At 36.8% G+C, this 21,573-nt stretch overlaps 2 protein-coding genes across 4 annotated transcripts in view; one reads left to right on the forward strand and one right to left on the reverse strand.

Moving 5' to 3' along the window:
* Nucleotides 1-602: 602 nt before the first annotated feature.
* LOC111145170 (SWI5 dependent homologous recombination repair protein 1) lies at nucleotides 603-4,947 on the forward strand. Of its 3 annotated transcripts, none has more exons than XM_022499878.1 (4): nucleotides 603-630; nucleotides 1,360-1,481; nucleotides 2,109-2,519; nucleotides 4,010-4,947. In XM_022499878.1, the coding sequence occupies exons 1-4, from the start codon at nucleotides 603-605 to the stop codon at nucleotides 4,199-4,201; spliced, it is 753 nt and encodes a 250-aa protein (XP_022355586.1). In that variant the 3' UTR covers nucleotides 4,202-4,947. The 3 variants fall into 3 exon arrangements, with proteins under 3 accessions (XP_022355586.1, XP_022355587.1, XP_022355588.1); XM_022499879.1 differs by having other exon boundaries at nucleotides 603-615; XM_022499880.1 differs by lacking the exon at nucleotides 603-630 and adding an exon at nucleotides 798-961.
* A 2,905-nt stretch (nucleotides 4,948-7,852) lies between these two features.
* LOC111145208 (cilia and flagella associated protein 43) overlaps nucleotides 7,853-21,573 on the reverse strand; it is a 104,060-nt gene continuing 90,339 nt past the window's right edge. Inside the window, exons 32-38 of the mRNA XM_022499942.1 lie at nucleotides 19,960-20,173; nucleotides 18,706-18,818; nucleotides 17,356-17,515; nucleotides 11,124-11,288; nucleotides 9,198-9,278; nucleotides 8,376-8,529; nucleotides 7,853-8,146 (exon numbers count right to left, since the gene is read on the reverse strand). Of these exons, the coding sequence (XP_022355650.1) occupies nucleotides 7,980-8,146; nucleotides 8,376-8,529; nucleotides 9,198-9,278; nucleotides 11,124-11,288; nucleotides 17,356-17,515; nucleotides 18,706-18,818; nucleotides 19,960-20,173 (1,054 nt within the window). The 3' untranslated portion in view covers nucleotides 7,853-7,979. The remainder of the gene's footprint in view (nucleotides 8,147-8,375; nucleotides 8,530-9,197; nucleotides 9,279-11,123; nucleotides 11,289-17,355; nucleotides 17,516-18,705; nucleotides 18,819-19,959; nucleotides 20,174-21,573) is intronic.

The following is a 21,573-nucleotide window of genomic DNA, read 5'->3' on the forward strand; positions in this document are numbered from 1 at the left end:
GGCCCTAAATTTAACCCGTAGCCCGGTCTGCGGCTTCGGGTCCTGCCCGGTGTGAGGACGGAATTTTCGTGTGGGGAGTGAGGACAGAGACTAACGACGGGAGGAGGGGAAGCAGCGAGGACAGGAAAACCTAGGTGAGGGGGAGGGGCACGCCCAGGCGTACTTCGCACACACAAAAACAAGGAAGGCAAGGCCTGGAAAGAGGAGGTAGGAGAAAGCCGCAAAGAGAAGCGCAGCACACTGAGAATCCACCCGTCTGGCGTTCAGGCACTCCACCCGGCCCGACCACAACGCGCATGAGGCTCGCGGCCGCGCGCCTTGATCGCTGTTAACCCTCCGCCGTGCTCCGCCCTTGGGCGGAGCAGAGCGGAGAACGTCAGTCCACCGGGCCAATCACGCGTCTCTGCGGACCTCGCGTGACCCCGCTCGGCCTCCGCCTCCTCGCGGTCTCAGGAGGCTGCGCACGCGTGCCGTCTCGCCGCTCTAGAGCGCTGAGCCCCGCGCAGCTGCGCGCGTCGGTCAGTTCAGCCAATCGCGCGTCTCTTCCGCCTCTCGTGCGGTCCCGCCCCGCCGGGGCATCGCGCAGGTTCTGTGCTCTGGGGATGGCGGAGGGTGGTGGAGTCTCGGCTAGTGAGTGAATATTTGAGAGCTGGTCTGCTTCGGGTGTCTGTGGTGGAGTCAAGTAGAGCTCACTGTCTGCGGTCTGGGGGCGAGCATGAGCTGGGGTCTCTCGAGGGCTAGTGTGGGTGTTCTGCAGTAGTGGGAGGTGGGAAGCAACTCCCCTCCATACCCCATTAAAGGGGTTGCCTTTGTTTGAGGAAAACGGCTTAAGCCAACTCTCTGCGGGTCTCTTCGTTACTTAAACGACACACACGGGCGTATGTTTATCTGCGCTTGTGTTCCTTGTTCGTCAGGCCTGAGTGGTCATTGGTTCTAGTCACACAGCTTTTTAGGGTTTAAGGTACTGTGACACGTCTGATGATGTTTTTCGAGTCAAGATTTCAGTTTTATTTCATTATAAAGCCGGCGTAACGAAATTAAAGAATTCCCGAAGAATTACAGAATTATTCTCGCTATCCCCAGATGGCGGATTTGAGGATATTTTGATAGATAAAACAAGTGTTTATATGAAATGCTAATTTGTCCTGAAAAAACCAGGAGTCCTCATTGGACCAACAGTCTTACTTAGGAAAGTAAACGGAAACTGCAAAAAAAAAGAGCAAGAATGAATCACAACTAAGTGAAGTTGTTGCTGGCGTATTTGTGGATGTTATATGTACAAGAGTAAAAAGTTCTTTCACAAAAATTGAATATATCGCCGTATCAGTTAATTTTATTTACATTCTGATTTTTTTTTAGAGGTAGGCGAAGATTTCTTTTCCAAGATGGAAAGCCCGTCCGACTCAGCTGTGATTTTACCTAGCACTCCACGGGCCTGCGCCAGCCCACCATCTCCCCGTACAAGCAGTTTAAGAAAACAAGTATGAATATCTTAGTTCTTTCGCTGGAGCTATTCTGTATTTCTACGTATTGTGCCAGTAGTGGGTTTAATTCAACAGAAAAATGTCAGTTAACGTAATATGTAGATCAGTAAGTAGATACCGAACTATTAAATAATTTTAGGTCTTTATCCTAAGATAATGTGTTTGACCCCCGCCCCCTCCACGCCCCCCCACCCCATTTTCATCTTGAATCAGTTATTTTCATTTAGTTTCAGATCAGGTTACTACAAAATTCCAAATTGAGGACGTTTGAATCTGCAGTATTCTGAAGGTCTTTGGTGGCAGGGATCTAGGTCTTTTACGTAATTTGTAACTGAAATATTCATTAGCGTCAGGAATGTGCTAGTTGCTGAACAGATATTTGTGATGACAAGGATAGGCGTCTCAACACTGTTTTAGAAGGGTTCTGACATTTCTCAAACAAAAATGAAATTAACAGGGCTTGCAGGAATTACATTTTGTGGTGGTTTAACTTTAGATAAGTGGAGATACAAAGCCATCTAGTGGTGTCAACCACTTCTGCCAAATAAATACAAGGTTTTTATTATTAGTAGGTTTGTTTACACAGGAATGTTTTTCTTGATTAATGTTTTGTGCTTTTTTCAGCCTATGAGTGCAACACTTAGAGAACGATTAAGGAAAACTAGATCTTCATTTAATTCCCGTTACAGTGTGGTAAAACGTCTTAAAGTAGAGAATGAAGAAAATGATCAGACTTTTCCTGAGAAACCACCACCTTCAACAGAAGAAAACTGTTTGGAACTTCAGGAAAATTTTAAACACAAAGATGGTGAATTCAAAGAAAGTACGTGTTTGAAAAATACCTTCAAGAATATCAGTGCGTGTGAATCTAAGTCTCTTTATACTGAGTCATGCAGTGATCTCCAAAGTGACTTTGTGAATGAGGAACTTCCCAAACAGGGATTGAGTGAAGAAAGAACAAAATTGATGAAGCAGATTGAAGAGAAAGAAGACCTTCTTCGGAGGCTAAAACTGGTCAAAATGTATAGATCAAAGGTGAGAATAATTTCAGAACCACTTCTTAATATTTATTTATTTATTTATTTATTTATTTATTTATTTATTTATTTATTTAAAAGGATTTTATTTATTTATTTGAGAGACAGTGAGAGAGAGCATGAGAGGGAAGAAAGTCAAAGGGAGAAGCAGACTCTCCATGGAGCAGGGAGCCTGATGTGGGACTCGATCCCCGGACTCTGGGATCATGACCTGAGCTGAAGACAGTCACTTAACCAACTGAGCCACCCAGGCGCCCTTAATATTTATTTTTAAATAAGTGATAGGAAAGTAATTTCAAAGAGAAAATGTTTATTTAAGCATAATAAGCAATAAGCCATACATTGAGAAACCTGGCTCCCAACAACTGTAACTCAAATGTAAGTCATAGATTTCGAGTAGAAGAGGCTCCTACACACCAGATACAACTTTAGAACGTCCCAGCTCTCATTTAATAAGCAGTTGAAGTTTTTCTCTCTAGTTTCCAGCCTGTAGCAATATTAGTATCAAATGATAGAATCAAGTACAGTGAGAACAAAAGTGACAGCTTCCAGTGAATGATTAAAAAAGCTAAAAATAGACCACAAAGTACAATAAAAAATATTTTTTAAAAATATTTTATTTATTATTTATTTGACAGAGATCACAAGTAGGCAGAGAGGCAGGCAGAAAGAGAGGAAGGGAAGCAGGCTCCCTGCTGAGCAGAGAGCCCAATTGGGGGCTCGATTCCAGAAACCTGGGATCATGACCTGAGCTGAATGAAGGCAGAGGCTTTTAACCCACTGGGCCACCCAGGCACCCCAATAAAAAATATTTTTAGTAATAGTCTGTGTTCTTCTAACTTATTCATATGTTCCAGGTACTTGGTTTGATAAAACAACAAATACAAAGTAGGTTTTTAGATTTCATCTGGGCACTTGGGAGAAGATAACCTTTACTGACCCGGGTCATTCATGTATATGTAGTGGCTCCTTCCCCAGCAGCGTGGTATAAATGGTGGAATATTAGATCTGATATGCTGTCTTGAATTTTTAGAATTTTTCTAAATGTAACTGCCTGGGTTTTATGAGATAGTGATGTTGGAAATACTAAGTTGAATATTTTAATTTATATTAATTGAATATTTTCATTTTTAAAAAGTATAGCTATAATAGTACATATAATACATATGTACATATAAAAAGCACATATAATGTTTTAATCTATATTGTTTCTTCTCTACATAGTTTTGCCCTATTTCATGATTTGATTTGTCCCTGAGGGTAAAGATGGTCCAGAGGTTGGACCAAACAAAATAGCCATAGAACTCAATTTGAGTGTCATTGCAGTCATTCTACTTAAAACCGTCTTACTTTTTCCTGGGTAGAAGTCTCAATCCTGACCAAGTGTGTTACTCTTTAAACCTACTCATTTACTAATTTAACAACTTTCATTAAGTTAAAATAGTATGCTTAGCTAGGTATTGACCTATTTTTTTTATTCTCTTTTAGAATGACCTGTCTCAGTTACAGTTGTTAATACAGAAGTGGAGAAGCTGTAGCCAGCTGTTGCTTTATGAGTTGCAGTCAGCCATGTCTACGGAGAACAGGAAACTCAGCCTTACTCAGTTGATAGACCACTATGGGTTAGAGGATAAGTTGCTACACTATAACAGAAATGAAGAAGAATTTATGGATGTTTAATTCATAATTATTTCCCCAGAATATTTTTGAGAATGATAAGTTAAAAGATACTTAATACATTTTAAAAGGAAGGTAGAAACCATTATGTAAATATAAAATAAGATCTAAAATGAAAATTTAGTAGTCTGGTTAAATTTGCCAAAGAAAACTTCATATTTAAAGAAATGTGAAAAAAAATTAAATCATGTTTAAAAAATAGTTTGGTCATTTCTGTAAGTCAATTTTAATATATTGTTTATTGTGGTAAAGTTCTTTTTTTTTTTTAAGGTTTTATTTTAAATGTTAAAAAATTGTTCAGTCTGGTGAATGTCTAAACCTATAGTGGTCTAAAAATGCCTGTCTCCTAAGTTTATGGACCGTGTTTCTATCCATTTACCACATACTTCCATCTGGATGGTGTAGCAGGTAATTAAACTTGTCCATATGTCATTTTATTCTTCCCTGTCTTTTCAAATTTGTTTATTCTTCATCTCATTTAGTGAAATGACCATCTACCTCATAAAAACAACATATCCTCATCGCCCCCCTTCAAGGCATACAAGGTCCTTCACATTTATCTACCTTTCTAGTTTCATCCATTCAGTTCATGGTGACTCCTCAGCTAGAAAGCCACCTTCATAAGGCTGTGTTTCTGGCTGCTATATTGTACAACGTTACCTCTCCTTGTGGTTGTGTACAGAAATATGACCCAGGTTGGCCCCGTCTGAGAATTGAATTGTGCTCAGGAAAAGAAACCCCATCTCTTTTTGTGGCTAAAGCTATTGTAGGCAAATTTGGAAGCACAAAAGCTGGTGTGCTAAGAAGGATAGTATGTGCCCTTATTAAGAAAGGCAAAGATTTTAGATGGAGAGAGAACTTGGTGGATCAGTGGCTTCCTGGTTCTATCCTCCAGTCCTTCCTGAGGGCCTTCTGGATTTCTGCTTTTGGGTCCTGTTAAAGGCCAAAACAGCTTTACTTAAAAAAATCCTGAAAGAAAGTACTTCTCTACTAGTAGATAAAGAGCCACTACCCTGAAGCCCCTCCTCCAAGCATACCCTGTTTTTGGCCCAGTCCCACCCCATGATCTAACAAATCAATATTTGACCTAGCAGGAGACATTAAGATGGCTGCTTTTGCATCCATTCTAATTGTTAGTATTCATGCTGGTACTACCCTTCCCCCTTGCCAAACACTCCCCTCTTACCATACACAAATTCCTACCTTCTAGACACTGGTATTGTCATTAGCTGCCATGAACCCAAGAGGACTGACCCTGAGATTTCTAGATGGGTATCCCTAGGAAGCTGTGCTGTTGGGAGCCTAGCAGCCTCCATTGCTGCTTGCTGCACAGCTGGGAGGTGTAAGTGTGGCATGGGAAGTGGTTTCCCTCGTGATGGTGCTGGTATTCGGTTGCAGCTACTTATTGTTGATTAGCACATCCCCTGGAGTCACCCTCACATGTCCACTTGGAGGAACTATAGCATCAGTAGGACTCTAGTTCTGGGAGAGTTGGGGATAGCAGTTGGGGACATAGTAATGGACATTTCCAAATCACTGACTGGGTGCTAAGGGCTCTAGCAGCACAGTGGACACTCCTGCAACAGGAGATGGTTCATGGAACATGGATCAGGCTTGCGGGAAAGTTTAATGCCCAAGATGCCCATGAGGCAGGACCCTTTTTTATAATTTCTGTTGAATTTCACCTCTATTTAATGGGATGCATTTGTTTTAAAAATAACTGGATACTATATTTTTATTTACAAAAATGAAGACTACCACTTAACACATGCTTTGTGCCAGTTTACAAATTATGTTAACTCATTTGAGTATTAAAATTATTGGCATCCCAATTTTAAAGATGAGAAAATTTAAGATAGTTATTTAATAACTAAATAGTTATTTGAAGCTCAAGTGGCAGAGCTAGGATTTGAAACTAGGCAACCCAGCAAGAGAGCCCTACTAAGAACCATGCTATATTTGACCCAGTTAATTATCTTACTATTTAATACAATTTAAAGAACTATAAAAATACAATTGCTGTTAGTTCGGCAGAAGCTGAGAGGAATCAGTACCATGGACAGTATCAAGAGTGAGTTGGTGTGGATGACCCATGTGCCCTTCCAAAGCCAACCCCCCAAACCAGAAGATGTCTTCTGTTGAAAAGTGCTGCTAGTAGAATATAGCTTGCAGACAAGAGATTTCTGCTAACCTCCACTCTATCCATGTCTCAAAGCAAAAAGCTTGAATTGTCAGAGTCACCCAGGGTAGCCACTAAGAAATAGAAATTACATATTTCTGTATGTATTCTGCTGTTAATAGGGTGGTGGGGTTATGGACATTGGGGAGGGTGTGTACTATGGTGAGTGCTGTGAAGTGTGTAAACCTGGCGATTCATAGACCTGTACCCTGGGGCCAATAATACATTATATGTTTATTAAAAAGTTAAAAAAAAATTACACAGGCTGTTAAGATCTAGGAATCCACGGTGAAATTTGTGGCGTTGACTATTAGCAAATGGAGCCTAATAAGGCAACCAATCCTGGTCATCTGGAATTTAAATCACCAGAAAAAACGGAGAGGAAAAAAACACCTAGCAGAATCTTGATTGACTCAAACCAGCAGGACAGAGAACTTTGATGATCTCATCCTAAGTACAAAGTGTTTGTACTCTTCACACACTTAACCCTTGGGTCCAGGCTCCCACCCCCACAATCACCTTCTCAAAGATAATTTTGAAGGATCCAAGATGTAGAGAGTGTTACCAGTGGGCACTTGTCTGCTGAATCAGCCAAATCGACTACTTGAGGAGTCATTCTGGTACTAAGGAGGGCCATCAAAAGTGATGTTGGGCCTATCACTTCTCTTAAATTCCCATCCAGCATTTATCAGTATATGGGGGATCAATTATGGTACTACCTGAGCAGTCTCTAGAATATTTTAAATCTCTTAAAGATTTTTTTTTTCCTAAATAGAAGCTTATTATAATAGCTCTCTTGCTTTACCTACACCGATGCGCACTGAATATGCTGTTGCAGATTACACTTAACATTTAATTCACAAATTTCAGAAGAATGAGACCATGACATGTGAAAAGATTGTGAGGACTGGTCAATGAACCTGATGGTATCATCTTGGAATGTAGCAGTTCACAGGCTATGGAAAGGGGAAGCAGTTTTCTGAGCACTTAATCTTTTCATTGTTTAATTATCATCATGTATTACAAAGAATATGCAATGTAGAAGACTATGTTATGTTTATGCAGAAAAAATATGTTGTACTTTTCAAATGATTTAAGGCTTGGTAAAAGGAAATGGTTCACTTTGTTCTCATTGCTAGAATTGGGAATAAGTGTTCGGAGAAATGTCCTAAATGTTCTGAGAAATTTTTTCTGATTATATTTTTTCTGCTGAAGAAAACTTAAGAAATATAGAAAAAAATATAAAAATCATCCATTAACTCTTAAGTTTTCTGGTAATTTTATAAAATTAGAAATGCCAGGAGTAGTGAAGAATTTTTTGTCTTTATGACAAAAACTAAGACTAAATGAGTAAGAGAGTAAAATACATCTTGAATATTTTCAGTCAATTCCTGAATGAAAACAATTCATGATATTTTACACATTCATGCAAGACACATTTTTATAATGATTAAGGTTAAAATTAAATAATTTGATATTAAAAATATGCAACTAAGAAGCAGCTCTACTTAAATTTCCTGATATGGGAGAAAAAGAAATCATTTTAATAAAATGAAATTATTTTTTAAATGACTGATTGCCTTGTGTTTCCCACCAGCATTTTTATATTTGAACAAGAGCAGGAAATGTTTTCATCCTTAATCGTTCAACTTCAGCCTGCAGTATTGAAATCTGTTCAGCTTGTTGTTTTGCAATTTTTGTTAGCTTTTGGTGTTGCATCATGTTTTCATATCGTTCTTTGGCAATCTTTTCACAAGTCAGTTTAGACCCTACCCCAAAAATGAAAAAGGAAAGAATTAGTTGGATTATCATCTATACTTTCAAATACAGAAATAGAATTCAGAATCAATTAAATATTTGGAAGAAATGCTGGTAGCTTTATAACTACTAACGAGATTTCAGGAATACTGATTACTATTTTTTTTATAATTTTTTTAAAATTATTTTATGTTAGTCACCAAAGAGACCTACAGTTGAGTAAAGAAAAAATATTCTTACCTATTGCATTACAGATGTCTTTTCTCTCTGAGAGAGCCACCAATTCTTCTCGTAAATTGCAGCTTAGAGTATAATTTGCTACATCTTTTTGATTGCTGTACCTTCCCAGTTTTTTTAGTAGTTTTTTGCAATTTTCCACATTCTTTTTGTGGGTCTGAGATTTTGTTCCCATGACACCCCGCAAAAATAATTAAAAAAAAAGTATTTTTACAAAGACAATATTTTTTTAATTTAAATTCATTATCATCAAGATATCATCTTATCCCCATATCCCTATTGCCTAACATAATGCCTGAACATAGTAGTTAACTAAATTGTTCAAAGATAGAATGGTATTTTAATATGACATTTTAGAAAAAATCTTGTATATTCTTAAAAATGAGAGATTAAAAAAATACAAAGCCTTGAGATTACTTTGTTTCCATCTTATATATGTTATACAAGCTAAACTGAGCATTTCTTTTTTTTTTTTAAACTGAGCATTTCTTAAGCAGTAATGAAAAAACAAAGGCTTTACAAAGCCAAAGAAAGACTATCAACACTTCTGTTACATAAATCACAACTTAATGTAAAATTAGAAATTCATGTACACTCAGATATCTCCCAAGGGATTAATTCTAATAGTAAAAGAAGTACTTCAGTCTACCATACTTGTTATGGTTGCAAAGATACTATTCCAGGACTTCTAATTAGATCCTGAATGTCAATAATGGACCACGGTTTTATTAGGTTCTGTCTGAATTCATGACTTGGAATACTATTACTTTGTTCAAATAATTCACAACTGTTGGGATTATAATGAACAATATCTTTGAGACCTACCTTCTCTAAAACAGCAATGGTTTGCTCCATTATTCCAATCTGAATGGCAATCAGAGTCTCATAGTTTGGTTCATTTAGGTACTTGGAGAAGAAAAAGACCCCACAAAATATGTAAGGTATTTTATTCTTTCAATAGATAACTTTATAAAACATTCTTAGTTTTCAAAGTTACCATTATCATAAAAATTATCTAAGATTGATTTGACTTTCATGCCATAATGTTTACTTGTATTTAGCTATTGATACACTCACTTGTATTTTAATAATCACAAATGCCTTGAGTTTATTTTCTCATTTATTCAACTCCCCAAATATTTATTAAGTGTCTCATTTGAGCCCTATATTAATACTGTTCCAGTTAAAGATACTAAGGGAGAAACAAAGATAGATAACATGACTTTAGCTTTCAAAAAAAAAAGCATGTAGATATGATTAGTTGCCAGAAAATATGTAAAATGACATGCAAATTCAAAGGTGGTTTGGAAAAGGATGCGGTTTTTCTGGACTAGGAAAATCCAGAGGCTTTTAGAGCAGGTGGCATTTAAACTAGACCTTTAAAAATAGACTTGGGATGTGAAAAATGTGAGGAAAGATTTCAGATTGAAGAACCAGTAATGAGCAAAGGCACAGTGGTAAAATCTGAGAAAATATTAATCAGTTTGTTTTGAGAATACTAATGTGAGGAACAATGGGAATGAATTTGAAAAGTTAGTTGAAGGATGCAGATCACCCACCTAAAAATTTCATAATTCATTTGCTAGTTAAGAGGTTGCAGTTTAAAATGTTTGAGCTGAGTAGTAAGGTTATCAGGGCTGAACATCAATATTGATCTGAAGGCAACATATAGTATAGATAAGTAAGAGTCCAAAGGTCAAGAGACCAGATAAGAGATTTTTTTTTTTGGTAAAAGTTTATTTTTTTTTAGTAATCTCTACACCCAGCTTGGGGCTTGAACTTATGACCCTGAGATCAAGAGCTGCATGTTATTCCAACTAAGCCAGCCAGGTGCCTGCAGCTGGATTATTATACAATAGTCTAAATCATGGAAAAGAAAAACTGAGCCAGGCTAATGGCAGTGGGGTCAAAGAATGAGGGAATAAGCAGATAAACTAGGCAAGACTTGGAAGATGGGAGAGGGGAATCAAAGATGACTACAACTATAAGCTTGAGTAAGGGGTTGAAAAGAACAGAAATAAGCACATTAAGAAAGGTTGGTGTTGGGAAGAGGGAATGTAGAAATAGAGCTTGAGGGAGATCAGGAACAGAGAATTTGGATCTGTCTTTTAGAAGTGATCACTGAAGTTAGAAAAATTGATATCATTAAAGGAGAAGGCATGGAAGGAAACAGAGCAAAAGGCAGGATCATAAAGGATAGTTATATTTAAGAGTTAGGGGGCACCAGGGTGGCATAGTCAGTTGAACATCTGACTCTTGGTTTCCGCTCAGGTAGTGATCTCTGGGTTGTGAGATTAAGCCCCAAGTGGGGCTCCCCACTCAGCGCAGGGTCTGCTTGAGATTCTCTGTCCCTCTTCCCCTCCCACTTGTCCCCTCTCTCTCTCTTAAATAAATAAATAACTCTTTAAAAAGGGGTGGGGATTTAGAAGCAAAAGAAAATTAAGTAAAAGAGGCAGAGTGGCCTGACACATTAGAAGAAAAATAGCAGAAAACAGGATTGATAAAAGTCAGAGAGTTGAGCAAATTAAGGTGGTCAAATGCTACCAAGAGTTGAGGGATGGTGATGACTGGGGGTCAGACCACTAGATTTGACAATTAGGAAATCCTCAGAAGACAATTTGTAGACACTACAAAAACTACTGGCTTATAATGTGCTTGATACTGCAGAAGCATCTTATTAAACACTGTTTGAATGAAAGAAAACATTAATGAATGAAATTAAAATTATATAGTGAGGCAGGGAGAACTCACCTTTTGACGATCTCTTGAAAAAAACAGCATCTGAATATCCCAAGCCTTCTGATTTAGATCTTCCATTTCCATCTCCATTTTCCTATGTTCCCACTCAATTTGAAATATTCCTTTGTGGACATCTTTACTTTCCATCATGCTAGCAACTTTCTTTTGTCCTTGAGTCTTGAAAAAAAAAGTACATTTTGATATTCATAGGACTCTGCACAGAATACAGAATATCTGAAGCTGAATGCTCTTCTCAGGAAAACTTGGATCACGGAGGTAATTCTATCTTTTTAAAAAATTATTATTATTATTATTATTATTATTATTTTATTATTTATTTATTTATTATTTAGAGGAGAAGGAGTACATGCATGAGTAGAGGGGAGCAGAGGGAGAAGGACAGTACCTTAAGCAGGCTTCATGGCCAGCATGGAGCCCCACTCAAAGCTGGATTTCACGACCCTGAGCTGAAATGATGAATCAGCCTGATCACCTAGGCGCCCCTTCTTTTTAAAAGTGTAGCAGATTTTAAAAAATTACTGATCACTAAGAAGCTGATAGGCCAAAACAGAAAGGATTATAAAATACATCTGAATAGATAGGCCAAAACAGAAAGGATTATAAAATACATCTGAATAGCATAGCCAATTTACTTTATATGTCAATAATTAGGCAGAAACTCTTTTTGCCATCACCAATCTACCAGTCTGTATGTGTTTATACCGCTACTGTCTACCCTGCCTTTCTGACAGTATAGACAAAGGGCTGTAGTTTAATGCAGCTAGGCACAACAGTATCTGGTTGGTAGCTAGTGGAAAAGCAAAAAAATTTAAAAAATAAAATTGAGTGGATTAAATATATTTAAACACCCAGATTTTTGCACTTCACTTCAAATTGCCTACATGAAGTTCAGGAATATTTTCATGAAGTTCTCCCAGATTGCTATTAGTGAAACTCTTATGTCTCTAAAATAAATCTTATGAGTTCCGTCAGTTAACATTTTATATCTTTCTTCTTCAAAAACTTAGCTTTTTGAAGTTCATGACATTATATTATACCATACCACCTGTTACTCTTTTTAAAAATTATTTCCATCTTCTGATCACTGCTGAGCCTCTCAATTCCTTGAATTACTCACTTTCAATGATATCCATCTCACTTAGACACCCAAATCCCACAATTATACCCTTGGGGGATCTTGTTTATATAACAACTCCAACATCCTAAGTTCAAGCATTTCTCTAGGGTAGTGTTTCTCAAATGTTGGAGATACTGCCCTACCATAGGAAATTAAGATTATGTTTGCAGAAATTTTTGGTTGACATAATTGGACATAATATTGGAGGGAGGTGTTGCTACTGGCATCTAGAGGGTAGATGCCAGGGATGGTACTAAACTTTATGCAATACACAGGACATCTCTCCACAACAAATAATCATCTGACCCAAAATGTCAGCAGCGCCAAGGTTAGAAAATACTGCTGTAGAGCTACCACATCTCCTTTCTGTTCTCCTTTCAGTCAACTTTTTTTCCTAAGATTTATTTATAGTCACCATCTCTACAACCTCACTTCATATTATTTCTTCAACCATAGCCAACTGACCTGCCCCAACTTTCCACTGAGACTGCTCTTTTCAAGTAACTGACGTAGTGCATGAGTTCATTGTCCTTGGAGCCATTTCTCTCATAGTTTTCAGGTTTCCTCCTTCATTGGCAACTCCTTCTCAGTTTTATTACTTGACTCCTTCTTTGCTAGACCTATCAGAGTTGGACTTTGGACATTGGCCAAAGTCCCATTCCTACCTGGTCTCAAGCATGTTCATGGCTTAAATTATCCATATGTAAATATCTCTATGTAATAATTCATATGTAGTTATCTGTATGTGATCTGTATCTAGAATACTTCTAAATTTATATCTCAGCTCAAAATTCTGTCCAGTTGATATTTCCACTGGAATGGCTTTGTAAAAAATTTATTTATTACTTGAAAGAGAGGGAAAGAGAGAAAGAGAGAGCATGCATGGGAGTGGGGAGGGGCAAAGTGAAAGGGAAAAAGAGAATCTCCAGCAGACTCCTCACTGAGCAAGGAGCCAGATGTGGGGCTTGATCCCATGACCCTGAGATCATGACCTGAGCTGAAATCAAGAGCTCAAGTTACCCAGGTGCCCCTCCATTAGAATGTTTTACATGCATCTCAAATTTAACAAAGCCTAAAACTCTTTATGTCTCAGCCAATGCTATGTACCCATAGTTGTTCTTATGTCAGTTAATGACACTATCATCTATTCAGTTGCTCAAAAGCCAACATTTTAAAATTTATTATTGATCCTTCTCTTTATTATTCACATTGAATCCATCAGCATTTTTGATAATGATTTTTGCATTTACACTAACTACAAAATATGAAGGAGAATTTAAGATACTCTGAGAAAATAAAGCTAATGGAATTCCTCATTTGTAGACCTGCTGTATCAGAAATGCTAAAGGGAGTCCTTCAACCTGAAATCAAAAGGCACTAGACAGTAACTCAAAGTCATAAGAAGAAATGTTTTAAAAAAGCTAAATTTAAAATGCAACTATACAGGTAGATGTAAAAGTCAGTATTATTGTATTCTTTGTTTGTAAGTACTCCTTTTTCCTCTATGATATAAAAGAAAAATGCACCAAACAGTAATAATAAATCTATGTTAATGGACATATAATGCATACAGATATAATTTGTGACAATAACAACAGAAAAGGGGAGGGACAGAATTGTACTGGAGTAGAGTCTTATATACTAGTGAAACTAAGTTGGTGCTTATTTGAATTAGTTTGTCATGAAACTAAGATGTGGGGGCACCTGGGTGCTCATCGGCTCGGGTCATGATCTCAGGGTCCTGGGATCGAGCCCCACATCAGGCTCTGGAGGAGCCTGCTTCCCCCTCTCTCTCTGCCTGCTGCTCGGCCTACTTGTGATCTCTCTCTGTCAAATAAATAAATAAAATCTTTAAAAAAAAAATAGAACTAAGATGTGAATTGTAATTCCCATAGTAGCCACTAAGAAAACAACTACAATGTATATAGAAAAGTAAAAGACAAGGGGATCAAAATGGTACTCTGCAAAAAATATCAACTATATATAAAATAAGACAATAATGGAGGGCTTGAGGAACCAGAAAATGATAGAAAACAAATAACAAAATAGTAAAGTCCTTTTTTTTTTTTTTACTAGCAATTACTTTAAATGTAAATGGATTAAACTCTATAAGTAAAAGGCAGAGATAGGCACAATGGGTTAAAAAAATGATCCAATGATATTCTGTCTAGAAGAGATTCACTTTAGATTCAGTGAAACAAATAACTTGAAAATGAAAGGATGGAAAGATACCATCTGTGCAAATTGTAATCAAAGGATAACTGGGGTGGCTATACTAATACCACACAAGCACATTATTTGCTGATCTTCAAGAAGATATAGCAATTATAAGCACATATGCACTAAAAACAGAGCCCCCAAATATATGAAGCAAAAACCAATAGAATTGAAGGAGAAATGGTTGCATAATAATAACAACGGAGATTTCCATCCCACTTTCAATAATGAATAGAACAAGTATACAGAATATCAATAAGGAAATAAAGGATTTAAACAAAATTATAAACTAATTAGACCTAAAAGACATAGATAGAACAGACACACAATAATAGCAGAATACACATTCTTTGCAATTGCAAATGGAACATTCTCAAGTATAGACCATATGTTAGGTCATAAAATGAATCCTAATAAATTTTAGAAGATTGAAATCATATAAAACATTTGTTGTGACCACAAGGTAATAGAACTAGAAATCAATAACAGAAAGAAAAGAGGAATGTTCACAAAATATGTAGAAATTAAGTGACACATTTAAAAATAATCGGTCAAAGAAGACGACAAAGGATATCAGAAAATACTTCGAAATGAATGAAAATGAAAACATAATATACCAAAACTTATGAGATTGATCAAAACCAGTATTCAGAGGGAAATTTACAGCTATAAGCACCTACGTTAAAAAAGGAAAATGATCTCAAGTCAATAATCTAATGTTATACCTTATAGGATCATCAAAAGAAGACCAAATTTAACTCAAATCCAGTAGAAGGAAGGAGATAGAAGATTAGAGATAAATGAAATAGAAAATAGGAGAAAAACAGAGAGAATGAATGAAACCAAAATCTTTGAAGTCAAAATTGACAAACCTTCAGCTAGAATCAGAAAAAGGAGAAAAGACTCAATTTTCTAAAATCAGAAATAAAATCAAGGACATTACTACTAACCTTACAGAATTTAATAAGATTATAACAGATTATATATTATATATAATATATTATATAACAGATTACTCTGAACAATTGTACGCCAACAGATTAGATAAACTTAGGTGAAACATTCTAGAAATACACAAACCACAAAAACTGACTCAAAGAGTAACAGAAAATCTGAATAAAATATACTAACTAAATATTGAATCTGAATAAAACCTTCCAACAAAATAAAAAACTCAGGACCAGAAGGCTTCACTGGTGAATTCTACCAAATATTCAAAGAAGAATTAATACCAATCCTTCTCAAGCTCCTTAAAGAAATATAAGAGGAATGAACACTTCCAAACTCATACTACAAGACCAACATTATCCTGATGTCAAAGCCAGACAAGGACACCACAAGAAAAGAAAATTACAGGCTCATATCCCTGATGAAAACAGATGCATAAGTCCTCAATAAAATATTAGCAAACCAAATTCAACAGCATGTTAAAAGGATTGTATACCCATACACACACTCCTAGGCATATATTCAAACTGCTGAAAACCAAGATAAAGAGAAAAGCCCAAAGGAAGACATATTACGTTAAGAGGAACAAAGATTTAAAAATACATAGTAGACTTCTTGTCAGAAACTCAGTAAGTCAGAAGAAAATGAACACATTTAAAGTGAAAAGGATGAGGAAAAAGGAGAAAAAAAAAACCCTGCAAGTCCAGGGAACCAGCAAACTATCAACAATGAAGGTAAATCAAAGACAATTTCGGACAAAGAAAAACTCAAGAGAATTTAATACAGGCAAACTTGCAATTCAGTTAAAAGAAGTTCTTTAAGCAGAAGATATATGGTATAAGATAGACACTTTACTCCGCACAAAGATCTCTTGAAGTAGTGAAAATGAAAGAAAATTGTGGGGCGCCTGGGTGGCTCAGTGGGTTAAAGCCTCTGCCTTGGGCTCAGGTCATGATCCCAGGGTCCTGGGATCGAGCCCCGCATTGGGCTCTCTGCTCAGTGGGGAGTCTGCTCCCCCCCCTTCTCTCTACCTGCCTCTCTGTCTGTCAAATAAATAAAATCTTTAAAAAAAAAAATTGAACATGCTTTCTTCTTATTTTTCATCACTCTAAAAGATAATTATCTAAAGCAAAAATGATGACAGTATTTTTTGGGTTTGGAGTATTTATAAAAGTAAAAGGTATGGCAACATTAGCATGTAATTCCCAAACAGTACAAAATCCCCAAATATTTGGAAATTAAATAACATTTCTAAATAGCCCATAAGTCTAAAAGGAAGTTACATGGGAAATTAGAAAATATTTTAAGTGGAAAGAAAATGAAAACACAAAATGTCAAAATTTGCATAATACAACTACAATCATGCTTAGAGACAAATTTATAACATTAAATGCTTATATTAGAAAATAAGCAAGGTTTGAAATCAGTGAGCTAATCTAATCTAAAATTATCATTAGATAATTAGATTGAGCTTAACAAAATGATGGCACATTAGAATGAAAGTTTAACTTTGTAGTGCTGAACTTCTTATACCTTAGAATCATCTGGGAGGCTTTTTAAAAATACCATGCCTCAGGGTGGGGCCTGGACACATTTGTAAATTTCTTCGGGTGACTCTAATGTACGGCCAGAGTTAGGAAACACTGATTTAACTGAATGAAAATGATTTATCGTGGAAATGGGAGAATAATGAACAAACTTGGTACAGCAGATTATATGTTGGCTTTCTTCTTAAAAAATGATAATTATGGGGTGCCTGGGTGGCTCAGTGGGTTAAAGCCTCTGCCTTCAGCTCAGGTCATGATCCCAGGGTCCTGGGATCAAGCCCTGCATCGGGCTCTCTGCTCAGCGGGGAGCCTGCTTCCCCCTCCCTCTCTGCCTGCCTCTCTGCCTACTTGTGATCTCTGTCAAATAAATCTTTAAAAAAAAAATGATAATTACCCGAATCACAGAATTCAAGTCTTCAATTATGCTCTTGCTGATAAGAATTGCATCAGGATACTCCAGCATTAACTGAAAATTTTCCAGCTCCACTTGTCCTTGTTTAAGGAGAACTTGGATTGTCAAATTCAACTGGAATCTCACTTTTTCTTCCTGTAATCTACATTGAAAAAACTTCAAAGTAAGTAGTTGTAATATACTTATATTTCAAACTTCATCTATTATTTGAGAACCTAAAATTCAAACTTAATTTTCAACTTGAATTTCAAACTTAAGCTGAAGGAAAACCTGCTGGAGATTAACACAGAATATCTTTTCCTGATGATGAGCTTTCTTGGAGGTCTCTATGATACCTCATCTTGTTGATATGGAATTACACTTGGGCTGCTCAAAGAATGGCATGGACAGAAATGCAGTCACAAAGTTTCACTTTATGATTAAGAAAAAATTAATATAACTTTGGTTGTAAGTGGAAAAAAATTGAGATGCTACCAAATAACACAGCTATTGAAGTTCTGACTTTTTTTTTTTTTTAAGGATTTTATTTATTTATTTGACAGAGATCACAAGTAGGCAGAGAGGGAGGCAGAGAGAGAGAGAGGAGGAAGCAGGTTCCCTGCTTAAAAGAGAGCCCAATGCGGGGCTCCATCCCAGGACCCTGAGATCATGACCCGAGCTGAAGGCAGAGGCTTAAACCACTGAGCCATCCAGACACCCCGAAGTTCTGACTTTATATATTGACTTCTGATATTTTATTAACAATGTTTAATCTGTATGCTACTTATATCTATTTCTGGCTAAGTCCCGTTCCTCCTAAGAGCCTAAGTCTGAGGATGATGTATAATGATGAATTTGGAAACACCAGAGAAGCATTTATCAAGATGGCTGCAAAAATGGAAAAAGTGAAGCAAAACTTAGAACAGTATCCCAATCACTCAACAAAATACAAGCTCTCTTAAAGAAAAAGATATTCGCTGGTTAGTTGCCTACATGGGAATTTTCTTGGGTATCTGCTTAATTTTCCACAGAGTTTGCTTGTGTGGCTTGAGCCCAAAAGTGCCGACTAGCAGAAACAAATTCTTTGTACTGTATGTATGTGGAAGGAGCAGGTTAAAAAACAGTAAGATTTTCCCCAAACTTGCCTCTTTCTAATAAGAGCAATGGAACCTATAGGTAAGTTCCATTCTCAAGCAAGGTCTTTTGTAACAAAATGCACTTTTTCAAAAAGAATTTATAAAGCCCAGCAAGAGAGACCAGTCTGTGCAGCGAGTAGGCTTTCTCCCCCCATGATAATACAAACTAACTTAGCCCTAGCTTAGACTCTGTAAATGAATGAAAAGTTCAAATTACACCATCTGTTCATGGAACACTTTTTCAATTTCCTGTTGCAACTTCTCATCATCCTCTGTTCTCCTCCGGAGGAAAGTTATCATTTCCATTAAGCCAGCAGCTTTCTGCTTTACCTGAAGGAACCAAACCACAAACATCTTAGAGCATATGGGGCTTTGGAGATCAAAGCAAATTAATTTTAAAGAACTTAAGAAAACATAGATGTTTTATTTAGTTACAAAGCCTTAACAAGTCCATTTTTCTAGGAGAGTAGTAAAATTTAAATCCCTGCCATTATGTGATATACGGTACCTAAAATTTACATGGCACATTCTGTGAATATTTTGAAAATATTCAATGTGCTTCTCACTAAAAACTAAATATGCAAGAAAATATAACTTTCCTTATGTCTTATTTTACAATTTGTTCTTGTCATCTCAGATAAAATGATAAAATTATAGATTCCTGAGCAAAAATATGCCAGTCTGATGTTTGTGGCACTGAATTTAGGGAATTTTGGGAAGGGGAGGCCCAGGGTGGTCAAGGAACAGCAAAAGGAATGAATCTTTTCCCAATTAATACATTCTCAAATTGTTACATTTGCCACATTAAAAAAAAATATTCTAGCAATATAAAGTAAGTTCCAGTGAAATATATTCTAATCTGTGCAAAAAGGGCTGAGGACAACTCAAGACCTGGGCAGAGAGCAAGGCAGTCGTGTCTATGACAGTGCTGCCCAAGAGAAATACAATGTGAGCCACAAACTCGAGCCACATATTTAATTTTCAGTTTTGCAGGAGTCACATCATAAAAAGTGAAATGAAACAGGTGAAACTAATTTCACCAATATATTTTATTTAATACAATTTATCCCAAACATCGTTTCAACTGTAATGAAGATAAAAAAATGTTGAGACATTTCCATTCCTTTTTCATAATAAGACTGCTAAATCTACATCTCTTTTCTACTTACAACATGTCTCAATCAGGACTGGCTACATTATTTTAAGTAAATAATAACCATATGTGGCTAGGGGCAACTATTTTGGACAACATGGGCTTATAAGTATACACCTATACTTAGCCCTCAATACCATTAAGGTTAATATTTTATCTCATTGTTATTATTACTAGTGTTACTAACTGCTACCCTAGCAGGAAAACCTAAATAATTAGCATTTCTGGAAGCTGTGATCACTAGAAACTACATATTTGATATTAGTACACTAAGTGAAATAAAATTGAAATGGAATAAAATAAAATGTTATTATATACTTTCTGTTCATTTTCCACTTTCGCTCGTCTGGTCACGCAGAAATGATCCCAGACTGAGGGGTCCAAGCCTTCGGGCATGTTATTAATATTGTCCAAGTCATCCATGGCTTTCATTAACTGGACAAATGCATCCTTATTCAATTTCCCAGATTCTGGTCGCTCTCCAAAAGGCACAATACCGGCCGTATCTGAATGCATTTTTTGTTTGTGAATCCTGGTATTACCAATAAAAATCCATCAACCTTTCATATTCTCACACACAAGAAATCAATGTTAAATTATACAATTCTTAGCATCAGTATGACATTGTATGACATTTTCTTTTGGCAAGTGGAGGCTGGTGGGTGGATTTTTCCAAAGACAAAAGCACCCACTTTGACCTTCCATAGTCCCTGGATGCCCAGGCATGACCTTGGCTGGCCTATTGATGTCCCTGACTGTTGTCAGCACCAGCAGCTTTACCTGCACTAAAGAAATCTCCCTTCTGTGTATTTTAAGCAGGCAAGTAAATGCCCAAGGGGAGTGTGGATAATCCCTGGTTATGTCCCAAATATTCTCTGCTAGTATCCTTTTTGCTGCTGAGTAGCCTGGAATATTTCTGATATAAACTGAACTGGAGAAGCACCTTTAAAAATCTACATTAAAGATGTGGCCAACCAAGGATTTGTACCAGACACTTATTATCTGGAAGCTTTACAATATGCTGTAAAGTTACTATTGTTATCCTCTTTTTCTAGATGAAGAAAGCCTGAGAGAAGCTATTGGTCCAAGACCACAGGTCTGATAGATGGTAGAGTTAGGATTTAAAGCTAATTCTGTTTGACAATAAAGCTTATGCTCTTTCCACTGCTGCCTTCCAATATGTGGGGAGTGTTTCTTTCTTCATAAGACTTATTATGACTCACTCCTTTAAAAATAGGGAAACCAAGATATGAGTCATGTTTTAGGTTGAATTTCCTGGGTTGCGTGTAACCTGTTAAAAGTGAGAGAATGAGTTTGTTATCTTAGACAAATATGAGCCTATACCTTTGTAACAAATTCCATGGTTTCTAGCTTATCTTCCATTGAAATTTACGGAAATGAGTATGTAAAACTTTGGAAATCTGTGAAATGAATTCTAATGCTACTCTGAGTATAAAACCCTGATTATTTTTGAACACTTTTTGATAATGGTTATTTTCAATCACTTATATTGGCATTTTCCAAACTTTGTCTTGAACACAATCACGTGATATGCTCTGAATGGCCAAATAAGTTTGGAAAATACTGCTTACTCTATTTTTTTTTTTTTTTAAAGAGAGCATGCATGTGTACATGAGTGGGAGTGGGGAGGGGCAGAGGGAGAGGGAGAGAATTTTTTTTTTAAGATTTGTTTTTTATTTGACAGAGAGAGAGACAGAGAAGGAACACAAGCAGGGGGAGTAGGAGAGGGAGAATCAAGCTCCCCTGAGCAGGGAGCCCGACGTGGGGCTCGATTCCAGGATCCTGGGATCATGACATGAGCTGAAGGCAGATGCTTAATGACTGAGCCACCCAGGCACCCCTAAAGAGAGAGAATCTGCAGGCTCTGCACTCAGTGCTGAGCCTGACTTGGGGCTCAATCACATGACCTGG

The sequence above is a fragment of the Enhydra lutris genome, unplaced genomic scaffold (genome assembly GCF_002288905.1).
Source record: "Enhydra lutris kenyoni isolate GAN:26980312 unplaced genomic scaffold, ASM228890v2 scaffoldscaffold12, whole genome shotgun sequence".
Lineage (NCBI taxonomy): Eukaryota > Metazoa > Chordata > Mammalia > Carnivora > Mustelidae > Enhydra > Enhydra lutris.

Excerpts from the sequence above, each read along its gene's own strand:
- LOC111145170 (XM_022499878.1), top strand. The coding sequence starts at position 603 with ATGGCGGAGGGTGGTGGAGTCTCGGCTA. Across the intron at positions 631-1,359 it reads GGGTGGTGGAGTCTCGGCTA|AGGTAGGCGAAGATTTCTTT; the intron begins GTGAGTGAATAT and ends ATTTTTTTTTAG. Across the intron at positions 2,520-4,009 it reads TCAAAATGTATAGATCAAAG|AATGACCTGTCTCAGTTACA; the intron begins GTGAGAATAATT and ends ATTCTCTTTTAG.